At 44.0% G+C, this 25,428-nt stretch overlaps 1 protein-coding gene across 3 annotated transcripts in view; it reads right to left on the reverse strand.

Moving 5' to 3' along the window:
* The window catches only part of ccdc93 (coiled-coil domain containing 93), a 66,758-nt gene that overhangs the window by 10,861 nt on the left and 30,469 nt on the right, over positions 1 to 25,428 (reverse strand). For all 3 annotated transcript variants that reach the window (XR_009791033.1, XR_009791032.1, XM_061791677.1), the window contains exons 14-16: positions 24,184 to 24,257; positions 13,013 to 13,094; positions 11,723 to 11,797 (exon numbers count right to left, since the gene is read on the reverse strand). Coding sequence is in view for 1 of the 3 variants with exons in the window: in XM_061791677.1 (XP_061647661.1) it covers positions 11,723 to 11,797; positions 13,013 to 13,094; positions 24,184 to 24,257 (231 nt within the window). In the remaining 2 variants the exon portion in view is untranslated. The remainder of the gene's footprint in view (positions 1 to 11,722; positions 11,798 to 13,012; positions 13,095 to 24,183; positions 24,258 to 25,428) is intronic.

Genomic DNA, 25,428 nt, shown 5'->3' on the forward strand with positions numbered 1-25,428 from the left:
GTGGAGAGACTTGTCTCCCGGCTGGCTTTGTAATGCCTTGAGATCCCTGCTAAAGCTGCTGCACCCGTGACCCGACTAAGCAGAAGAAAATGGATGGATGGATGGATGTTCTTATACAATGGGGGAAATTATTCGATCCAATGCTGAATTTCTAAGTTTGCTAACTTACAAAGAAATTTACAGTCTCCATTTGTATGGTTATTGATTGTGGTTAGAGACAGAATATCCATCAAAAAAGCATACAAACTATCAACTTTATAAAATATGCATTTTATTGAGTGAAATAATTAATTGATCCCCTTAAACTCAAGAAATCTGGCTCCCACAGATTGGCTGGTGTCCATGAGCACAATCAACCAATTACTAATACTCCTGATTGCATTAAATACTCCTGATTTGTATTAAAGCACAGCTGAAAGACAGTAGGAATCTATTTCTTACTAAACTGTATAACACCAAGACTAGAGAGTTGTCAGAAAATTTCATCAACAAAAGTTGAAATAGATCATCAGCAAAAGGTGTAGTGAGGTTGTGACAACTACAATATCTCAAGACGACTAAGACAGACCACCCCACCGACCAGCTGATCTACGTTAGTGAGTAGACACAGCAACTGTCACCATGATGTGCAAGATTAGCGCCGAATAATTTTGGAGAAATGACTAGCGTCACACAAAATCCCAACTTTGTTCTCTGTCTCTCTCTCTCGTCTGGACCGGACGGATTAAACGCTCACGTTTTCTAATTTAGTCCAACACAGGTTCTATTTCCCTTTTCGTACGCATATTTTCTTTCTTTCCCCATTATTCGTGTTTCCTTGTTTTAGTCAGACCCTGTAGATTTGATTAAATATTCAATAAAATTCCACTCTTGGTTGTGTTTTGTGTGTGTTTTGAGTTTAAGGAAGCCTCTGTCTTGTAGTTCATAAAATGTGGCTACCTTTAGATTATGAGACTGATAAAAGGTTTGTCGTCGCTTTCTTCTAAATTTGTATACATATAAAAAGTGACGTGGTGCCCCTTTACGACACAAATTAATTTGATTTTAACGTTAAAGCGTAAATCGGACTAACCCGGAAGTGAACGCAGGTGTTTACCTTCCATCGTATCTTTTTCCCAATTCATTATATTAGGGGGGAGCTGTAACGAATACTCCCTACAAAATATATTTGTCGACGCCACCCCCCCAAGAACTGATGACCTCTCCATTCCTGCCTCCTGAACCCTTGTGCAGTTTATGTATGATCGTTGAGCCTCTGGATAACTGCAATGAGGATTGGCACCCTGTAGAGGGCAACAATGCCTTGAGGTAAACGTTCCTCCCTCAGAGGAAGAAGAGGAAGAAGGACGACACGGGGTGCAAAAGACAATGAGAGAAGGCAAACATAATGGCAGAAAAGAGAGAAGACAAAATGAAAAAAAATGTAACAAAAAAGCTTTCGGTACTTGAAATTTATTGCGCCAAGGCAAGAAAACTATTTCTGCGACCGACAGGAATGACGCCTTAGATCATGCGGGGGAATAAGGGATGACGCTCTGAGTCAGAACGACGCACCGAGCGATCGCTTTGTTGCAAAGCTATCATGCAAAATGCCGGGCCAAATGGCGACATCCTCGGCCGCTTGCCAGCTGATCGTCTGCCGACCAGGATTTGGGTAAATCGGACCAGGAATCGTCAGATGAGTGCACTCCCTCTGGATCGTCAGCAGAGCTTCATCCCTCCGGATGGTATGGAGACGAAGGTAACTTGTTTTCAGCTCACGTTAGCTCCATTTAACAAGCAAACACGCTCCTTCAATCCTTGTTACATAAAATAATTTAGTCCCACTAGTTCACATTACAATGTAAAATCTGTTACACCAATCCGGCAATCCCCGAACCAGTTGGTGTACTGATTTTTCCATTTCGCCCATCTTGCAGGAATTCAACACCCGTGAGTCGAACGTCTTTTACGATTGCGACGATGGTTTTTTTTTTTTTTTTACCATTGCAAAACACATAAAACGTATTCTCTAGTAATGGTATGTATTTTTTTTAAACTTACAGGTTATGCATCCAGCAGACGTTCGACTCCCATTTCAGCACGCAGTGCTGACAAAAAAGGTAATTGAAAGCTTTTTGTTCCCCACGTCAGCAATTTCAACAATGTATTTTTTAGTCATAGTTATGTTTCTAAACTGCACAGGTTGTGCTTCAAGGGGAAGAAAACAGAAACAGAGTTGGCTGAAAGCAGCCTATATTTGACTGCTGATTACGAAAGAACGGTGTAAGCTAAAGACAAACATTTTTTCTGATGAAAGAAGAGAGTCTGATCTTTCTTTTGGTGGTTTTGGTGTTTACATAGTCATAGTACACAATATTCTGTGGGGCTTGAAAAATTTGTGAAATTGCTTGAAAATGCCTGGCAGTCGAGGGGTTCCCTGCTCAGGAAACAGCTGGTAGTGAATGAGCTAAGTGTCACTGCAAGCTGAATTTTAAAGACTGCATAGTTAGCGCGTTACATTTCTGCTTTCATACAATCCGAACCCTGCATGAATGTTCAAATGTGTATACCATGATAATGTCATCGACTGTTTCTTCTGACACAGGTCTGCTGTCAAATCTGTTTGAAAAGAATGACATGACTGTGTTTTATCTCAGATGATACGAAAGGTTACATCATTGACATTAAGTGGTCTTTGCCACCAAACAAGGTTGAAACAATCATTGCATATGTTAACCATTACGTGTGAGATAATGCAAAATCTGGGAATTATTCTTTTTTTTTATTTTAGAGACACTGGGTTTTAGCCCACAGATAAATTTAGGGTGAAATTCAATATCCGAGGTGTTGTCAATTCTCGGGCGCCTTGTCTTTTGGCAATTCCCTCAAAGTACAAAAGTCCGTCTCCTCTTGTTTTCCTGCTTCGCCGAAGACCCTGAGCTCCGGGCTAAAGCCCCTTCCTTTCCTTCTCACCACGCCACGAGCGGGCCGAGCCACCCGAGCCAGCCATTTACTGATTACCATGTACAAATTAGACTAATAATAATTTGGGATTAGACTAATAATAATTTGGGATTAGACTAACGGTCACAAAGATTACCCGCTTTATCATCGCTCAACACACATCTACTCATTTCACGCTCACGTCCTGAGTACAGCCTTTTTTTGTAGTAAAGTCTCTCTTCATTTTTCCCCGAATTCCCCTGTAATTTTCATTAAATTTCCTTGAAAATTCCACCTCCTATGTACTGTGTGTGTTTGCGTACATTAAGACTGCTGAAATCAAGAACTACTGTCATTAATGTAACTATCTTTTTTGAGACAGAAATTGAGAGGTTTTTCGTCACTTTCCCAAAAAATTACAAGTATAAAAACTGATGTGGTGCCCGATACAAGACAAAGATAGCTTTATAACATTCTAACATTGATTGAATTATCCCGGAAGTAGATGCAGGCGCTTATTTTCCGGCCTTCTTTTCCAAATTAATTACACTTTTATCCAAACCAATATAAAATGCAGCCCTATGCGGGGCACAAGCCAGTGCAAACTGTAGGCCGGTCCCAACCCCGGATAAATGCAGAGGGTTGCGTCAAGGAAGGCCATCCGTCTTAAAACTTTGCCAAACAAATATGAGCATTCATCCAAAGAATTCCATACCGGATCGGTCGTGGCCCGGGTTAACAACGTCCGCCACCGGCGCCGTCAACCTGCAGGGCGCCGGTGGAAATTCAGTTACTGTGATCTCGGGAGTTGGTTGACATGATGATTAGGAGAAAGGTTGATATATTGTGTGTCCAGGAGACCAGGTGGAAAGACAGTAAGTCTTGAAGTTTAGGAGCAGGGTTTAAATTATTTTACCATGGTGTAGATGTGAAGAGAAATGGAGTTGGGGTTATATTAAAAGAAGAGTTGGGTAAGAATGTCTTGGAGGTGAAAAGAGTATCAGATCGAGTGATGAGGCTGAAACCTGAAATTGAGGGTGTTATGTATAATGTGATTAGCGGCTGATTAGAGGTGAAAGAGAAATTCTGGAAGGAGCTAGACAAAGTAGTTCTGAGCATCCCAGACAGAGAGAGAGTCGTGATTGGTTCAGATTGTAATGGATATGTTGGTGAAGGAAATAGGCCAGGAAAGGAACTTGGAGGGACAGATGGTGGTAGACTTTGCGAAAAGGATGCAAATGGCTGAAGTGAACACTTTTTTCCAGAAGAGGCAGGAACATAGGGTGACCTACAAAAGCGGATTTAGAAGCAGGCAGGTGGATTACATTTTGTTCAGACCAAGTAATCTGAAGGAGGTTACCGACTGTAAGGTAGTGGTAGGGGAGAGTGTGGCTAGACAGCATAGGATGGTGGTTTGTAAAATGACTCGGGTGGTGGGGAGGAAGATTAGGAAGACGAAGGCAGAGCAAAGAACCATGTGGTGGAAGCTGAGACAGGACAAGTGTTGTGCAGCTTTTCGGGAAGAGGTGAGACAGGCTCTCGGTGGACAGGAGGAGCTTCCAGAAGACTGGACCACTGCAGCCAAGGTGATCAGAGAGGCAGGCAGGAGAGTACTTGGTGTATCTTCTGGCAGGAAAGGAGAGAAGGAGACTTGGTGGTGGAACTTCACAGTACAGGAAATCATACAAGGAAAAAGGTTAGCTAAGAAGAAATGGGACACTGAGAGGACCGAGGAGAGGCGAAAGGAATACATTAAGATGCGACATAAAGCAAAGGTAGAGGTGGCAAAGGCCAAACAAGAGGCATATAATGACGTATGCCAGGTTGGACACTAAAGAAGGAGAAAAGGATCTCTACAGGTTGGCCAGACAGAGGGATAGAGATGTGAATGATGTGCAGCAGGTTAGGGTGATGAAGAATAGAGATGGAAATATGTTGACTGGTGCCAGTAGTGTGCTTGATAGATGGAAAGAATACTTCGAGGAGTTGATGAATGAGGAAAATGAGAGCGAAGGGAGAGTAGAAGAGGCAAATGTGGTGGACCAGGAAGTGGCAATGTTGAGTAAGGGGGAAGTTAGAAAGGCATTAAAGAGGATGAAAAATGGAAAGGAAGTTGGTCCTGATGACATTGCTGTGGAGGTATGGAAGCATCAAGGAGAGGTGGCTGTGGAGTTTTTGATCAGCTTGTTCAATAGAATTCTAGCGCGATGCCTGAGGAATGGAGGAAAAGTGTGCTGGTGCCCATTTTTAAGAACAAGGTTGATGTGCAGAGCTGTGGGAACTATGGAATCAGAATCATCTTTATTTGCCAAGTATGTCCAAAAAACACACAAGGAATTTGTCTCCGGTAATTGGAGCCGCTCTAGTACGACAACAGACAGTCAATTGACAGAACTCTTTTGAGACATAACGACATTGACAAAATAAAAAAAATAAATAAATAAATAAATGCCACCTCTTGAGAAGGGTTTGAGTCTCTTCCACTCTGGAGTTGCCCACGGTGAGAGGCGCCGAGCAGGTGTGGGTATACTTATTGCCCCCGGGCTCGGCGTTTGTAGATTGTGGTTCACCCCAGTGGATGAGAGGGGAGCCTCCCTCCGCCTTTGGGTCGGGGGAGCGGGTCCTCACTGTCGTGTGTGTCTATGCACCAAACAGCAGTTCAGAGTACCCACCCTTTTTGTAGTCCTTAGAGGGGGTGCTGGGGACTCCATCGTTCTGCTGGGGGACTTCAATGCTCATGTGGGCAATGACAGTGAGACCGAGAAGGGCGTTATTGGGAGAAAGAGCCCCCCCCCTCCGATCAGAACCCAAGTGGTGTTCTGTTATTAGAGTTCTGTGCTCATCACGCATTGTCCATAACGAATACCATGTTCAAGCATGAGGCTGTCCAAACGTGCACTTGGCACCAGGACACCCTAGGTCGCAGTTTGATGATCGGCTTTGTGTTCGTGTTCAGTTCATCAGACTTTCGGCCGCATGTCTTGGACACTCTGGTGAGGAGAGGGGCAGAGCTGTCAACCAATCACCACCTGGAGGTGAGTTGGCTCCAATGGTGGGGGAAGATGCCGGTGCGACGTGGCAGGCCCAAAAATATTCTGAGGGTCTGCTGGGAAAATCCCCTGTCAGAAGGAGTTTCAACTCCCACCTTCGACAGAACTTTGCTCATGTTCCGGGGGAGGCGGGGGACATTGAGTCCGAGTGGACCATGTTACGCGCTTCCATTGCTGAGATGGCCAACCGGAGCTGTGGCCGTAAGGTGGTCGGTGCCTGTCGTGGCGGCAATCCCCGAACCAGTTGGTGTACACCAACGCTGAGGGATGCCGTCAAGCTGAAGAAGGAGTCCTATCGGGCCTTTTTGGCCTGTGGCACTCCTGAGGCAGCTGATGGGTACCGGATGGCCAAGCGGAATGCAGCTTTGGTGGTCGTTGAAGCAAAAACTCGGAGGAGTTCGGTGATGCCATAAAGAAAGATTTCCGGACGGCTTTGAGGAAATTCTGGTCTGTCATCCGGCGTCTCAGGAGGGGGAAGCAGTGGACCATCAACACTGTGTATAGTGGGGATGGGGCGCTGCTGGCCTGGAATCGGGACGCAGTGAGTCGGTGGGGAGAATACCTCAAAGACCTTCAAAGAATTTCACCGACATACCTTCCCACGAGGAAGCAGAGTCCGGGGTCTTTGAGGCGGGCTCTCCTATCTCTAGGGTTGAGGTCACCGAGGTGGTTAAAAAGCAGATTTGCTAACCAGTCGTCCACCGTCCCGCCCCTCACCAATATCCTCAAGGAAAATAATGCATCTGTGGTACTCTTTCTAGGCACGAAACCATACTGTTGCTCGCAAATACTCACTTCTGTCCTGAGTCTACCCTCCACTACTCTTTCCCATAACTTCATTGTGTGGCTCATCAACTGTATTCCTCTTTAGTTGCCACAGATTTGCACATCACACTCGTTCTTAAAAATGCACACTTTTCCTCCATTCGTCGGGCATCTTCTCGCCCGCTAGAATTCTGTTGCTCAAGCTGGTCAAAAACTCCACAGCCACCTCCTCTTAGATGCTTCCATACCTCCAAGGGTATGTCATCAGGACCAACTGCGTTTCCATTTGTCATCCTCTTTAGTGCCTTTCTAACTTCACCATTTATGAATCATTGCTACTTGGTCCACCACACTTACCTCTTCTACTCTTCCTTCTCTCTCATTTTCCTCACCCATCGACTCCTCAAAATATTCTTTCCATCTATCCAGCACCCTACTGGCACCAGTCAACAAATTTCATCTTTGTCGTTAATCACTCTAACCTGCTGTACATCCTTCCCATCTCAATCCCTCTGTCTGGCCAACCTGTCTTGATCTTTTTCTCCTTCTTTGGTGTCCAACCTGGCACACACGTCATCATATGCCTCTTGTTGGGCCTTTGACACCTCTACCTTCCCCCTACGTCGCATCTCCATTTATTCCTTTCTCCTCTCCTCAGTCCTTTCAGTGTCCAACTTCTTAGCAAACCTCTTTCCTTGTATGATTTCCTGTACTTGTCCTATGCCACCTACTGGCAAACTCTCCAACTACATCAAAAGTTCTTGATGTTATTGCTGTATGTGCAGTATCTTTCAAAAGTATTCAGACCCCTTCAACTACTCACATTTTGTGAACTTATAATCACATACTTGAATGTATTTTGTTTATATTTTATGTGAAACACCAACACCACATAGCACTGAAATGTGAAATGGAATACAAATGAGATCCAATTTTCTACATTTTACACGGACATAAATTTAAAATGGACATGGGAATACAGCTGCATATGTCTTTTCCTGTCATTTATTTCACAAAGATGCAACATAGACCAGTGATTTTCAACTGGTCGGTCGGGACCCAAAAGTACAGTGGGACAAAAAAGTATTTACTTATTCACCAGTTGTGCACTTAAAAAAGATGAGAGAGGCCTGTAATTTTCAGCATAGGTATACCTCACCTATGAGAGACAAAATGAGGGGGGGGGGGGGGAAATCATATTGTCTGATTTTTAAACAATTAGTTAGCAAATTATAGTGGAATACAAGTATTTAGTCACCAACAAACAAGCAGGATTTCTGGCTCTCACAGACCTGTAAATTCGTCTTTAAGACCAAAGAGTTGTCAAAGGACACCAGAAAATAAAATTGTAGACCAGAACCAGGCTGGGAAGACTGAATCTGCAATAGGTAAGCAGCTTGGTGTGAAGAAATCAACGTGGGAGCAATTATTAGAAAATGGAAAACATACAAGACCACTGATAATCTCGCTCGATCTGGGGCTCCACACAAGCTCTCACCCCGCGGGCTCAAAATGATCACAAGAACGGTGAGCAATAATCCCCATTACCATCAGTAACACACTACGCCGCCAGGGATTCAAATCCTGAAGTGCCAGACATGTCCCCTTGCTTAAGGCAGTACATGTCCAGGCCCGTCTGAAGTTTGCTCGAGAGCATTTGGATAATCCAGATGAGGATTGGTAGAATGTCATATGGTCAAATGAAAACAAAATATAACTTTTGGGTAAAACCTCAACTTGTGGTGCTTGGAGGGGAAAGAATGCTGAGTTGCATCTAAAGAACACCATACCTACTGTGAAGCATGGGGTGGAAACAACATGCTTTGGGGCTGCTTTTCTGCAAGGGGACCAGGACAACTGATCCGTGTAAAGGAAAGAATGAATAGGGCAATGTATCATGAGATTTTGAGTGAAAACCTCCTTTCATCAGCAAGGGCATTGAAGATGAAACATGGCTGGGTCTTTCAGCATGACAATGATCCCAAACACACCGCCCGGGCAACAAAGGAGTGGCTTCGTAAGAAGCATTTCAAGGTCCTGGTGCATAGGCAGTCTCCAGATCTCAACCCCATAGAAAATCTTTGGAGGGAGTTGAAAGTCTGTGTTGCCCAGCGACAGCCCCAAAACATCACTGCTCAAGAGGAGCTCTGAATGGAGAATGGGCCAAAATACCAGCAACAGTGTGTTAAAAACCTTGTGAGGACTTACAGAAAACACTTGACCTCTGTCATTGCCAACAAAGGGTATATAACAAAGTATTGAGATGAACTTTTGTTATTGACTACTTATTTTCCACCATAATTTGCTAATAAATTATTTAAAAATCAGACAATGTGATTTTCTGGATTCCCCCCCCCCCCTCATTTTGTCTCTCATAGGTGAGGTATACCTATGATGAAAATTACAGGCCTCTCTCTCATCTTTTTAAGTGGGAGAAATTGCACAACTGGTGGCTGACTAAATACTTTTTTACCCCACTGTTGGTCATGGACTAATTTTGGGTGGGTCCCGGACAGCTCGTAGAAAATTAAATCTATTTCATGTTTTTCTTATAAATAAATGCTTTATTGTTCTTAATTTCTATAAAAATAGGTTGTGACTCTGCAACAATAGGAAATGCAGATCCCAGGGTGACAACAGTTGTGAACCACAGACTTAGATTATGTAAAAGGATGTAATACGCTCTTCTAAAACTAGAAGAACTTGAATGAACTAAAAGAACTAAAAACTAGAGTGCTCTCCTTGACATGCCCTAATAGCATGTTTCCGCAAGGAAATTATTGTCATGGGGCACTGTAGTATAGTGCTCCATTGTTTTACAAAGTCAGAGCTTACCATGCAGTTAAAAAAAGCAGTTTCTCTTCACTTCGCTGGTCTGTGTTTGGGTGTACGGGGGAGGGCCAAGGCACTTGGACAGAATCAGACAGAGGCACACAAGTAATACATTGGCTACATATTGACCATGCTATCGGAGATGCACTATAATTGGTAATTTGTCAGGGTCTAGTCTTGAGTGACCTTGTGGCGAATTCTCCAGCTCACCGTCACGCTGCCAGAACTAAGACAAGAGCATGCAAAAACCTCTTGGACCCTCCAAATCCCGGTCACCACCTCTCCCAGCTTCTTCGCTCAGGTAGGCGCTATCAATGAATGCAAACTAAAACAACCAGACATTGCAACAGCTTCTTCGAATCAGTCCTGTGTTCTTCCATCACAGTCTGGTTTGGTGCTGCTACAAAAAAGGACAAACTCCGACAACGGACAATCAAAACAGCTGAAAAGATTGTCAGTACCCCCCTACCCACCCTTGAGGACTTGCACGATGCCAGAACTAAGACAAGCGCATGCCAAATCATCTTGGACCCTCCACATCCTGGTCACCAGCTCTTCCAGCTCCTTCCCTCAGGTAGGTGCTACCGAACAATGCAATGCAAACTAAAACTAACAGACAGCTTCTTCCCTCTTTCCATTAACTTCTTAAACAGTTAACTTACAATTCCATTGCAACATGCTGCCATTTTTTTTGTCTTGAGATTGTTGTCACATTTCGGTCGGGCCAATTATACATTACTCGTGCACTCACTGTAGTAGTCTCGCCACGCTCCACTATTTGCATATCTGTTGTTGACCAACACTGGCCATTCATGTGCATCTGCACCATTTGCACAATCGACTCAGTAGTATCTACAACATTTGCAGAATGACATTGTCCCAGATTATCGCACCATTAGTCACTTTAAACTGCATACATTTCTTGAAGTCTCGGCGCCCTTTGCACAATGGCCATTGCACTGGACAACTGCTCTATTAGCCATTCGAACTGCTCTCACTGCTGGAGAACATCTTTTTGCACAATTGTCACAAAAAAAAACAACTGTACCGGCATTACCAGATTACAAGCAACCTTTTATTGCTCAGTGACTGTTTTTCTCAATGTCTTTATGTCTCAAAAGTATTCTCTGTCAATTGACTGTCCGTTGTCATACTAGAGCGGCTCCAAATACCGGAGACAAATTCCTTGTGTGTTTTTTGACATACTTGGCAAATAAATATGATTCTGATTTTCTCCCATAGACGGCTCTCTGGTATTCAAGCTTGCTAAACAGCAAATGCAGTTTCACTTGGGTTCAAGTGAAACACAAAGCCAAAACAAGCACTATCTAATGTTTAAGCAATCAATCTAAAAGTCAACATCTGAGCAACCAGAAATGCTTATCAGTCAAGTTCCAATACTTTTGCTCACTTGAAAAGTCAGTGGCTTTAAACAATAGGTGCTCTCTCCTGGAGTTGTTTAACACATCTAGATGTAAATACCATGAAATAAAAGCTGCAATTCTGAACTTTTGTCTCATATTCATCTTTTGATCTGAAACCCCAAAGTCTTCAGGATACAAAAAAAACAAAACAAAGGACTTGTCCTTCCTGCTCCAATACCTTTGGAGGGAACTGTATTTTATTCAGTAGTATACAACATGCAACTTTTGCTCACAAGCAAAATAAAGAGAAATTTGAGGGATAAAAAGTTTTTCTTTTCATGCTCAAAATACAAAGAAAAAGGGGCCCAAAAACTAAGGCATGGACCGCACCGTGGGTTAACGGTTTCCTTTGATAACTTATATGTCTATAGCATGTGTACAAAAAAAATAAAAAATAAAAACTAATAGGCTAGTGTTAACAGAGAGCTTCATATTTGAGCATAACATTCTTCATGTTACCCTCTCAGCCCCAAGAACTCCACACAACGGGTTATAGGCATTCTACCCCAGCAGTTCCGAGACTGTGGAAAGCCTTCTCAGACCTCCAGGATCCGAAAGACTCTAAATGCTTATAAACGTGACCTTAAAAATCTTTTTAAAAAGATTTTTAGCCAAATATGTTATTTTCTCCTTTAATTGCTCATTGGTTCTGATAATTTTGTAATTGCAGCCAATTTTATTTGTCTATTTATTTTGTAGGTTTCTCTCTTCTTGTACACTACATACCTTGTCCTCCCCTGTACCCAGTCCAGATGCAGGTCCTAACTCGTCAATACTCTTTTGCAGACGGATCATCTCATCCTGGACATAGCATCGCAAAACCAATGTACCAATTTATTGCAATAACAAAGTTACACAAGAGTGTGTCAAGTACCATGCCATGAAAAACTATTGCCTCTCAAATTCTGTATTTTTTTTGTTTCCCCGCTTTAATGTTTAAGATCATCAAGCAAATGTAAATATCAGACAAAGATAACACAAGTAAACCAAAAATGCAGTTTTTAAAAATTTATTTGATCTATTAAGGAAAAAAACATATTCAAAGCTACCAGGCCCAGTGTGAAAAAGTAATGACCCCACTCATGAGTTAACTGTGGGTAATCACACTTTTGGTTCATTTTCACAGACCACACCAAAGCCTGATTACCTCCAGACCTGTTCAATTAAGACATTGCATAAATAGAATATGTTTGGCAAAATTAAGCTGGCAAAAGCACCTCAAAAATAAAATACAATAAAATGCCATGATCCAAAGAAATTCAAGAACACATGAGAAATAAAGTAATTGACATCTGGAGGGAGTTACAAAGCCATTTGCAAAGCTGTAGGACTCCAGAGAACCATGGTTAGAGCCATTATCCATAAATGGAGAAAATATGGAACATTGGTTAACCTACGGACTGATGAGATGAATGTTTAACTTTTTGGAAGGTGTGTGTCTCGTTACAGCTGGCATAAATGTAACAGGATTTCAGAAAAGAAACCATCACACTAACAGTCAGCTATGGTGGTGGTTGTGCGATAGATTTGGGCTGCTTCATCATTTCAGGACCTGGATGATTTGCTGTGATTGATGGAACCATGAATTCTGCTCTTTTCCAGAACATCCCGAAGGAGAATGTTTGGTTATCAGTTACTGACCTCAAGCTGAAGTGCGCTTGGTTTCTCCAGCAGGACACCGATCCAAAACACACAAGCAATTCAACTTCTGAATGGCTTAAAAAAAAAAAATAATGAAGGTTTTGGAGAGGCCTCGTCAAAGTTCGGACTTGAATCCGATTGAAATGTTGTGGCATGACCTGCAAAAGGCAATTAATGCTAGAAAACCCTCAATTTTATGTTTACTTGGGTTATTTTTGTCGATTTACATTTGTTTGATGATCTTAAAAATTAAAGTGGGGCAACTAGGTATGCAAAAAATAACAATAATCATCATTTGAGAAGGGGACCAATACTGTTTCTACTGCACTGAATATGAGAGGATAGCTGAATAATGTGTTTTGGTAATCTACTTACTCGACAATGTGTACGGAACTCCTGTTCTTGAATTTTCAAGTTTTCATTCATTGTTACCAGACACCTCAGCTTCTCCAGCACACTGTTAAGCAGAACTGTTGTTACTGAAAAAAATCTTGCTTACATTCCTTTAAAAAAATTCATAACAAAATGCAAATTAATCATGCTGAATAAATTGAAGTTTAATTAAACCTGTAATCCACTTTTTTCATTTCCCCCAAGGCACTACGAGAAGAGATGACACAATGCTGATTAAGCCTGTCAGCTCCTCTATCATCTCGCTGTATTTTTTTTATTATTTGGTGAATTTTAGCGAATGCCCAATTGATTTCCCATGCTGGCCGCATTAGTGGCGCACCGTAAATGACATAGTGGAGCGCGGTTGGTTGTAAAAAGCTGACGAAACATTATTTTGCGTTTTGTGGCAGAAAATAATAATTACTGTGCAAATGAAAACAACAATTAAAACAAAAATAATTGGTGTAAATGAACTCAAAGTCTTTCCGAGGCCTTAGTTGCCCAACAAGATTGCCTGACGGAAAATATACAAACGGTAGCAATAATAGGGAATGACGCACTCTGTGAGCATTTTACTGCCTGGTATATTCCTGTCTGATAACCTCATCTCAAATGCAGACAGAGTTCGATGGAAAAAAGAAACAATAACTGCCACGAATTAAGTCTACACTTCTTACAAGGCTCATATAAAGCTTTACAAAAAATACATATATATATATATATATATATCTTCCAAGGAACTATAGCCGCCCAACAAGGTCCCTGATGTAAAGCATACGAAGCACAAACAGTAGCAATAACTGGGAATGACTTACTTCATCTGCAATTTACTGCCTGGGATATTTCTATCTTCATCACAAACGCAGACAGGCTCCGATATAAAAACTAAATAACTGCCACAAAGTCCACGCTTCAGATCCATATTCCCGAGGACATAAAGCGGCTGTAATAAGTATTTCACGTCACCACTTTTCTCAGTATATTTCCAAAGGTGCCATTTACAAGAAATTTTCACCCGATGTTGGGAACGATCCACGTAATCCATACATACCAAGAAAGTAGAACAAATAAGATCAGAAATTAAGTTGCGTGTCATAATGTGAAATGACACAGGGAAAAAGTATTGAATATACGAAGAAAGGGAGTTGCAAAAAGGCATGGAAAGCCAAGACAACGCCTACATCTATCAATTATCAAAGAGCAATCCAGATGAATATCAGATGGTTCAGTCCTAATTGATGGCCCACAAAAAGATCTCATTGCCAAGGTGTGAGTCAAGACACATCTCATGATGGGGAAGAGCAAAGACCTGTCGCAAGACCATCGCTTTGGTGCTGACTTTGATGTCTTTCATCTAAGACAAAGCATTTGACAACAAAGACTAGATGTCTAAAAAGTTTGCCCGAGTTTTAACATGTATAACTTCAAAATGGCACCATGATGGAATTTCTAAATGTTTAGACATAGGAGCCGCTAATTCACCATTTCACATGATTACACACAACTTAATTTCTGATCTTATTTGTTCTCCTTTCTTTGTATGTATGGATTACTTGGGTTGTTCTCAACATCTGGTGAGATTTTCACATCAATAGCACCTTTGGAAATATATGTAGTGAGAAAAATGGTGACGTGTTAAATACTTATTTCAGCCGCTGTGCAGCTGCCCAACGAGGTGCCTGAAGTAAAATACAAATTCAGCACCGAGCAATGCGGCCACAAAACTTAGTAATGATAGGGAAATTACAAGAATTACCTTTTGCAAAGAATCCATCTTTTTTTTCCCTACCGGCTGTTCTTCAAACCATAATAAAAATGTGGCACAACATGCATTGTCTAGGCCATATTAAAGAGAGGGACAACTAACTTTGTTATAATGCTGAACTCCATTGAAGGGGTGGGGGGACAGAACAAGCGGATTCTCGCTTTAACCTGAAAAATACATACTGTATAATAAAACATAGAAAGACAATTACACATGGAAAAAAATTGTTGTTATCCCTCTCTTAATGAAAGAAAAACCCACAATCACTGAAATAACTTAAATACTTAAACATAAATAATTTACTGACTAACCACTGAAGAGCAGACTACTTTTGGATTTTGATGTAACGGAATCATTTTCAAAAGCAAATCAATGGAACCAGGTCCTTCTTCACCACGACAGACCGATAAAGAGTCTGTAGCACTGCAGAAGCTGCACTGATCAGCCTGTCGATCTCCCCAAGATACTTGAACTCCTCCACTTGGGCCAGGACCTCGTCCCCAACCTGGAGACCCTTGTCCGACTAAGTACCATGGTCTTAGATGTAGAGATGCTGATTCTTATCCCAGGAAAGCAGAGATGTAATACTGAGGCCTCCAAACCAGAAACCCTTAACACTTCAGCCATGCCTAGACATCCTGTCCATAACTATTAGGAACACAATCGGTGATAAAGGACAATCTTGGCAAAGTCCAACCCTAACTGGAAATAAATCTAATTTACTGTCAGCAATCTGTGGATGTACTGTAAATTACATCAATCACATAATCTGTGTTCTTCGGCTAATAAAACAGTCATCGTTAGCTTTAAGCTAATGTTAACGTTTACAGCTTTAAGCAAGTAGCTTCACTATGGCTAATATAAGCAGCTCACTAGCCAAATAGCTGACTGAGATGGCTGTCTCTGTTTCTCAGAAATTGAATCAGGGACCAATGTGCTTCCTGTCGTTCTGCCATGAAAGGCACGTTCTTTCTCGCAGGTTTTGCATAGCATTCCTCTTAAGTAAGTTTGGTGATATGCTCAAACGTTTGGGCTAGGTTGCTGACGCATCTTTTCTGGTTATATCATGGCCAATCCAGATTACCACGACAGCGCATGTGCATCATCACAAAAGGCAGACGAGCGGCACCAGTGGCTCGCTACTGAGGCGGAGAAAAACAAAGGACAGTATTTACTTTAGGCTTATCTTCTGATGGTTTTAAACAGATCTTAGCCCACATTTCGGTGGAAACCCTACTTGAGCTGTGACGTAAGCACAAGAGGCAGGTCTGATTTCCCCATCCAAGTAAATGTACTTGGTTAGCTCACAAGCAAGCCTGCGGCGTAATTGCCACCTACATTCAAAGTTTGGATGTCTGTTTTAGACAGTAATGGATGAAACATGAATTTGTGTCTGCTTGTTTTGTTGAAATTAAGTTTTTGTTTCAACAGTGAGATCATTTCACGGCCGACTTTGATGGGCATGGGTGACTGTCAACACGTTGGACACCTGCCAGCACGGCGCAGTGTTCAAACTATTTTATCAGGCTTGAGCGCTTGAAAAAAGCTTTTGGATGAAGACGTTACACAAGCGTTCAATTTTGTGACAAATTAAATGCTTTTTGTTTGGTCATGGGATTCGGCTGACCGCGACTGATGTGCACGGCTTGCAGACTTTGATATACAAGGCTGGACTTTGATATGCATGGATGTTATCGTAGTTATTTTTTCGTAGCATTTTAATCAATACAGCGTGACAAATTAGCATTTTTTTCCCCAGCGTATTAGATAAGCGACTGAACATAATTTTTGGGTGCTATAGCTGTTGTGTTGACGTCAGAGTGCAAAACAACAGTATACAATTGCTTGGGTTGACATGAGGCTTGCACGGTTGTGTAGCACCCACCACTGTGTTTTCCCTCATTCTATTCGATGACACATTAATAAATTAGTGATTTTCAAGATATTTAAATTAGCGATTGAACATAATTTTGGGGCAAGCTGTCGTTTTGTTTTTATTTTAAATTTCCAGAAAAGTTGTCCCCCTCGCTGAGCCTGATTGTGGTGGAGGGGTTTGACGCTTCATGATCATTAAAACACGGACCTAAGTTTCCATTCCCTTGCTTTGTTCAAGGGTCAACGAGGACTGTGGTTGGGCATCGAGAATCGAGAAAAGAGACCAACGTTCCGATTCTCCTGGAATCATTCAAATTAAAAAAATTTGGTTCCCAGTTTTGATGCCAACAATCCGCCCACCCTAAAGAAGTGGCAAAAACCACTGAAGAAGCGGCTAAAACCAACGAATAAGAATGTGCACAAAGACGTGCTTGTGCCCAATGGCGGTGGCGGCGAACAAAAGTGTCTCTTTGTAAAATGAATGGCCAGTCGCTTCAGTGCAACACTTTGAACAACATTATATTGTGCAAAGGAGGCTTTCACGATCTGTAGCATCTGACGCGCTCCGAGCCTCAGCCTACACCTCGTGGAGCGTCAGTGAAGTAAACGCTCAGTCAATTGGGTGAGTGAAACAATAAAATACGTCCATGCCAACATTGAGGCAGCTAACAAGGTAAACGGTTGCTTGCATTTTTGCACTGAGGATTTTTAGCGTTTATTTTAGTCTTCAAACCAACGTCAGAGCTGATGACAGAAAAAAAGCTTAAAGGCTTCTTTATAATTGCGCGGGCGGTGACAGCGCTGACGCCACTGCGGCTATCCCGTACGCAGTTTGCCTTTATACTCTAGCGCAACCTACGCTCGCTGTTTTGAAAATGTGGCGTTTCCTCTGCATTTTGTGGCCATTTCCGGTAGCCGTTTTTACTTTCCTTTCCGTAACAAGGAACAAAGCAACAACTATGGCGACCGTGGAACAGTGTCTGCTAGTGATTCAGGAAGTGATTCAGAATTTGGCGCGATGTGTGACACTTTGACACAGAAGCTCCGTCAAGTAGCTCCATGAAAATGTGGGTTTATGCCATTCTCCAAAGGTGACAAACACGTTACACAAGCTGCCATCCTGGTACATCTCAAATTATAATACTGTCAAAAGCTTAATTTAGTTAAGTAGTTCAATTCAAAAAGTGAAACTCATATCATAGATATGCACCACACCCAGGCCAGCCGAAGGATGTAGTCTCTCCAGTGTGTCCTGGGTCGTCCGCGGGGTCTCCTCCCGGTGGTACGTGCCCGGAAAAACCTCAACAGGGAGGAGTCCGGGAGGCATACGAATCAGATGCCGCAGCCACCTCATCTGGCTCCTCTCAATGTGGAGAAGCAGCGGCTCTACTCTGACATCCTCCCGGATGACCGAGCTTCTCACCCTATCTCTAAGGGAGAGCCCGGACACCCTGCGGAGGAAACTCATTTCGGCCGCTTGTATCCGGGTTCTTGTTTTTTCGGTCACGACCCACACCTCGTGACCATAGGTGAGGGTAGGAACGTAGATCGACCGGTAAATCGAGAGCTTCGCCTTTCGGCTTAGCTCCTTCTTTACCACAACAGATCGATAGAAAGTCCGCATCACTGCAGACGCTGCAGCAATCCGCCTGTCGATCTCCCGTTCCATTCTTCCCTCACTCGTGAACAAGACCCCAAGATACTTGAATTCCTCCACTTGGGGCAGGATCTCATCCCCGACCTGGACAGGGCACGCCACCCTTTTCCGACTGAGGACCATGGTCTCAGATTTGGAGGTGCTGATTCTCATCCCAGCCGCTTCAAACTCTGCTGCGAACTGCTCCTGTGAGCGTTGGCGGTCACGTCTTGATGAAGCCAACAGAACCACATCATCTGCAAAAAGCAGAGATTCAATACTGAGGCTACCAAACCAGACCCACTCTACGCCTTGGCTGCGCCTTGAAATTCTGTCCATAAAAGTTATGGACAGAATCTGTGACAAAGGGCAGCCTTGGCGGAATCCAATCCTCACCGGAAACAAGTCCGACTTAATGCCGGATATGCGGACCAAACTCTGACTCTAGTCGTACAGGGACCGAACAGCCTGTATCAGGGGGTTCGGTACCCCATACTCCCGAAGCACCCCCCACAGGACTCCCCGAGGGACACAGTCAAACACCTTCTCCAAGTACACAAAACACATGTAGACTGGCCACAGCAGACTGGCATCTTGCCCCACCATCGGAGCCAATTCACCACCAGGTGGTGATCAGTTGACAGCTCCGCCCCTCTCTTCACCCGAGTGTCCAAGACATGCGGCCGCAAGTCCGATGACACGACCACAAAGTCGATCATCGAACTGCGACCTAGGGTGTCCTGGTGCCAAGTGCACGTGTGGACACCCTTATGCTTGAACATGGCGTTCGTTATGGACAATCCGTGACGATCACAGAAGTCCAATAACAGAACACCGCTCGGGTTCTGATCGGGGGGGCCATTCCTCCCAATCACGCCCTTCCAGGTCTCACTGTCATTGGCCACATGAGCATTGAAGTCCCCCAGCAGAACGATGCTCTCCAGCACCCCCTCCAAGGACACCAAAAAGGGTGGGTACTCTGAACTGCTGTTTGGTGCAGAGGCACAAACAACAGTCAGAACCCGTCCCCCCACCCGAAGGCGGAGGGAGGCTATCCTCTCGTCCACCGTGGTGAACCCCAACGTACAGGTGCCGAGCCGGGGAGCAATAAGTATACCCACACCTGTTCGGCACCTCTCACCGTGGGCAACTCCAGAGTGAAAGAGAGTCCAACCCCTCTCAAGAGGACTGGTACCAGATCCCAAGCTGTGCGTGGAGGCGAGTCCAACTATATCTCGTCGGAACATCTCGACCTCACACACCAGCTCGGGCTTCTTCCCTGCCAGAGAGGTGAGATTCCACATCCCTAGAGACAGCTTCTGTAGCTGGGGATCGGATCGCCTTAGGCCACCGCTCAGCTCGCACTGCACCCGGCCCCTATGGCCCCTACCACAGGTGGTGAGCCCATGGGAAGGGCTGTGCCCGGCCGGGCCCCATGGGTGCAGGCCCGGCCACCGGGAGCTCGCTTTCAAGCCCCACCTCCAGGCCTGGCTCCAGAGGGGGGCCCGGTGACCCACGTCCGGGCAAGGGAAACCTGAGTCCATTTTTTGTCGTCATCATAAGGGGTCTTTGAGCCGTGCTTTGTCGGGTCCCTCACCTAGGACCTGTTTGCCATGGGTGTCCCTGCCAGGAGCATAAAGCCCCAAACAACTTAGCTCCTAGGATCATTGGGACACACAAACCCCTGCACCACAATAAGGTGCCTCACAGTTTTTTTTATACATAATTTTGAGGATTATAGCTTACAGCAAGTGACAACAAATTCGCCATCTCTAGGAACTAGAACATAAACTATTATGAAACAATAGAATTTATTTTTATGTAGAATTTAGGCAGGAATTTGGCCTCTGAAAAGTATTTTGCCAAATTTTTAATGAATCTATATGTATGGGTACTGAAATCAATTAAGTTTTCTATTCAAATTTTTTTTAGCTGTACCTGTATATGACGACTACCATTTTGGAAACAGTTACGCACACAGAATACGTTCGAGCAATATTTTATTATTTCATGTTGCCACAATATTTGGTCAAACATTTGTCTGTCATTTTCAAGCGCCACAACAAACGGCATATTGCAATGCATCACACGTTATGTGGCCTAAGATACAGTTGCCTGTGATTATACACCTGGCCAGCAGGTGGTCTCGTGTGCACATGACGCAACAAGAAATGGACAATGACTTGAACCAATGGCCGAAGTGTTACGATGTTTCGAGAAGCATCACCTCACCATCACTACTTTTCGCAGATGATGTGGTTCTGTTGGCTTCATGAAGCCATGATCTTCAGCTCTCACTGGATCATTTCGCAGCCGAGTGTGAACCGGTTGGGATGAGAATAAGCATCTCCAAATCTGAGACCATGGTACTCAGTCGGAAAAGGGTCGACTGCCCTCTCCAGGTTGGGAATGAGATCCTGTCCCAAGTGGAGGAGTTCAAGTGGTGACATAATGTAACATTGATTGCATTGAACTGGTGGCACAAAATATGCCTAAATTGTGCATAGTGTGTTAAATGATGCGTATAATGGATGGTACAAAATATGTTTAAACAGATAAATATTCAGAAAACTATTACTATTATTATATTATATTACAAATGTACCCCAGATGGTGCCAGAAATGAGTAAGTAAATGCCCACCAGAGAGAGCCAGAATTAAGGTCAACCAGCCATGTAAACCCACAAATTGTCCACAAGATGAAGCAAAAGTAGAGGTTATCCATCCATCAATCCATTTTCTTCCGCTTAACTGAAAACCATCTACGTTTCGACCCTCACCTATAGTCATGAGCTGTGTCGTGACCAAACAAACAAAAGAGTGGACACAAGCAGCTGAAATGATCTTCCTCTGCAGGGTGTCCGGGCTCTCCCTTACAGACAGGGTGAGAAGCTTGGCCCTCCGGAAGGGGCTCAGAGTAGAGCCGCCACTCCTCTGCATTGAGAAAATGCAAACGAGGTGGCTCGGGGATCTGGTTAGGATGCCTCCAGAACGCCTCTCTTGTGAGGTGTTTCGGGCAGGTCCCAGTGGGAGGAGGGCCTGGGGACGACCCAGGACACGCTGGAAAGACTGTGTCTCCCGGTTGACCTGGGAACGCCTAGGAATCCCTCCTGAAGAATTGGATGAAGTGGCTGGAGGGTACACTTGTTGTACACATTGGGGTTCACCCTGGTGGACGAGAGGGTAGCCTCCCTCTGCCTTCGGGTGGGGGGACAGGTTCTGACTGTTGTTTGTGCCTATGCACCAAACGATGGTGGGGGAAGATGCCAGAAGCAGTGCAACATCAACACTGTGTCCCAACACTAGTGGGGATGGGGCGCCGCTGACCTTGACTCGGGACGTTGTGAGCCGGCGGGGAGATTACTTCGAAGACCTCCTGAATTCACCGACGCACCTTCCCATGAGGAAGCAGAGTCTGGGGTCTCTGAGGCGGGCTATCTCTGGGGTCACCGAGGGGGTTAAAAAGCTCCTCGGTGGCAAGGCCCCGGGGGTGGATGAGATTCGCCTGGAGTTCCTAAAGGTTCTGGATGTTGACACGCCTCTGCAACATCGCGTGGCCATCAGGGACAGTGTCTCTGGATTGGCAGACTGGAGTGGTGGTGCCCCTTTTTAAGAAGGGGGACCGGAGGATGTGTTCCAACTACAGGGGGATCACACTCCTCAGCCTCCCTGGTAAGGTCTATTCATGGGTGCTGGAGAGGAGCGTCCGTCGGGAAGTCGAATCTCAGATTCAGGAGGAGCAGTGTGGTTTTCGTCCTGGCCGTGGAACAGTGGACCAGGTCTGCACCCTCAGCAAGGTGCATGGGGGTTCGCCCAACCAGTCTACATGTGTTTTGTGGACTTGGAGAAGGCGTTCCGTGTCCCTCAGAAGGGGGGGGGGGGGGGGGTCCTGCGGGGGGTGCTTCGGGAGTATGGGGTACCAAACCCCCTGATACCGGCTGTTCGCTCCCTGTATGACCGGAGTCAGAGTTTGGTCCACATATCCGGCAGTAAGTCGGACTCGTTTCCAGTGAGGGTTGGACTCCGCGAAGGCGAAGCTCTCGAAAGGCGAACCTCTCGATATACCGGTCGATCTACGTTCCTACCCTCACCTATGGTCACGAGGTGTGGGTCGTGACCGAAAGAACAAGAACCCGGATACAAGCGCCCGAAATGAGTTTCCACCGCAGGGTGTCCGGGCTCTCCCTTAGAGATAGGGTGAGAAGCTCGGTCATCCGGGAGGATCTCAGAGTAGAGCCGCTGCTCCTCCACATCAAGAGGAGCCAGATGAGGTGGCTGGGGCATCTGATTCGGACGCCTCCCGGATGGCTCCCTGATGAGGTGTTCCGGGCACGTCCCACCGGGAGGAGACCCCGGGGACGACCCAGGACACGCTGGAGAGACTACATCCTTCGGCTGGCCTGGGAACACCTCGGGATCCCCCCGGAAGAGCTGGATGAAGTGGCTGGGGAGAGGGAAGTCTGGGCGTCCCTGCTAATACTACTGCCCCCGCGACCCGACCTCGGATAAGCGGTAGAAAATGCATGGATGGATACTGCCACCTTATACTATAGTACACCAGCTACGCAGTGAATTTGGCCTCCACCTCTGCCACTGATATCATACCAAGACATGGGGACATGCTGAAAAAGGGGCCTTCCAAAAGCAACTACTTATTTAACAATTTCAGTCCAGAACTATGGAATAAATGTCAATGCTCACAGCATGAGAAAAGTCCTTTAATTGTTTATTTCTTAAGATAATTCTTTTGGATAACAAAATAAAACCACGGCTGATTTTAATTTGTAAATTATGTAATATAAATATATATATTTTAAAAGTTACTGTTGTCAGTTTTAAGTTATTTTATTGATCATTTTGGGGTTTTCTTTCATTAACATAGGGCTACCAACAGTTTTGTCCACGTGTATTAAAAGGGATTACAAACAATTGTACATATTGTTGCTGTCCTATGAAAAAGGCCATTTAGTGATAATCTTATTTCATACAGTGCCCTCCAAAAGTATTGGAACGGCAAGCCCCAGAAACAAACAAAAACTGAAAGAAGCTGCAGTAAAGGCCTGGAAAAGCATTTCAAATGAAGAACACAACAGTCTGGTAACGTCAATGGGTGGCCGGATTGATGCAGTTATTGCAAGGAAGGGTTATGCCACTAAGTATTAAATGTTACTCACTTTAAATTAATTGAATAATGTCTGTTTCAATACTTTCGCTCACTTGAAAAGTTGGTGGCTTCAAACAAAAGGTGCTCTGTCCTGAGTTGTTTAACACATCGAGATGTAAATACCATGAAATGAAAGCTGGAATTATGAACTTTTGTCTCATATTCATCTTTTGATTTGAAACCCAAAACGTCTTCAGTATACAACAAAAACAAAGGAATTCACCATGTCGCTCCAATACTTTTGGAGGGGACTGTATTAGTAGTTGCAATCTGTACACCGACTTCTGACCACCCCTACAAATATCATTCGTAATAATAGTAATAGCGTTATGTTTACTTAGCAATTTCTGTTTTAAAAAACACTGGATCATTTGCAAAAGATTATCATCTTGCATGGCTGTAATTCTTTTGCACCTCGATTGATAAATATGGTGTTCTTACAGGGGATTTTGGAAAAAGCTCTTAATTGTTGCATGTTTTCCAAGTTGCACTTGAACTCATATGAGTTCATAAGAGCTCAGTGATAAGATCCTTATTCAACAGCTGACTGATTAAAATGATCAGCGAAATCAGTAGTGACAACGTGGAATGTTGACATGCATAGTTCATCTCACTGTAATAATATGCAGTTTTGCAGAAACACAACAAGGCATTGTACTGGAGATTGAAAAGTAGAATTGAGCTCATCATCATCATCATCATTCATCAGTTACCTGCTGTCAGCTTGCCCTTCCATGCCGTCCAAAATCATCAGCTCCTTCATCAGTCTGTCCGACTGCTCTGTGACCTAGAAAATGCAAAATGTCTGTAGCCCAATATAAATGCAATAAATACCATAAGTTGGACCAAAACCCATTTTGTGACATTGGTCAAACTGGAAATGGGATCACTTAAAAAAAAAATTAAAAAAAAATAAATAAATAAAATATATATATATATAATATATACACGCACACACACGCATATACACACATACACACAAACACACGGTGGACAACTGGTTATCACATCTGCCTCACAGTTCTGAGGACCGGGATTCAAATATAGATTTGGGTTCGGAAAGTATACAGACCCCCTGAAATTTTTCACACTTTGTTATATTGTAGCCATTTGTTAAAATCATTTAAGTTCACTTTTTTGGACTTGATGAGGAAAGCCACACCCCTTTCTATATAAGACATTACAGCTCACAGTGCATGTCAGAGCAAAGGAGAATCATGAGGTCAAAGGAACTGCCTGAAGAGCTCGGAGACAGAATTGTGGCAAGGCACACATCTGGCCAAGGTTACAAAAAAAAAAAAAAAAAAACCTGAAGGACTCCAAGATGGTGAGAAATAAGATTCTCTGGTCTGATGAGATCAAGATAGAAATGATTGGCCTTAATTCTAAGTGGCATGTGTGGAGAAAACCAGACACTGCTCATCACCTGTCCAATACAGTCCCAACATTGAAGCATGGTGGTGGCAGCATCATGCCATGCTGTGGGGGTGTTTTTCAGCTGCAGGGACTGGTTGCACTCGAGGAAAAGATGAATGCGGGTAATTACAGGGATATCCTGGATGAAAACCTTCTCCAGAGTGCTCAGAACCTCACACTGGGCTGAAGGTTCACCTCCAAAAAAGAGTAGCTTCAACATTGTCCCAGATTATCGCACTACTCGTCACATTAAACTGTGTTTTTGGACATACTTGGCAAATAAAGATGATTCTGATTCTGAGCCAAAAGAAAAGGCTCTCTCTTTACCGGTCGATGTACGTTCCTACCCACACCTATTTTTCACGAGCTGGGTGTCATGAACGAAAGAACAAGATTGCGGATACAAGCGGCCGAAATGAGTTTCCTCTGCAGGGTGTCTGGGCTCTCCCTTAGAGATAGGGTGAGAAGCTCAGTCATCCAGGAGAGGCTCAGAGGCGAGCTGCTGCTCCTCCGCATCGAGGAGACAGATGAGGTGATTCCGG

The sequence above is a fragment of the Phyllopteryx taeniolatus genome, chromosome 12 (genome assembly GCF_024500385.1).
Source record: "Phyllopteryx taeniolatus isolate TA_2022b chromosome 12, UOR_Ptae_1.2, whole genome shotgun sequence".
NCBI classification, from domain to species: Eukaryota; Metazoa; Chordata; class Actinopteri; order Syngnathiformes; family Syngnathidae; genus Phyllopteryx; species Phyllopteryx taeniolatus.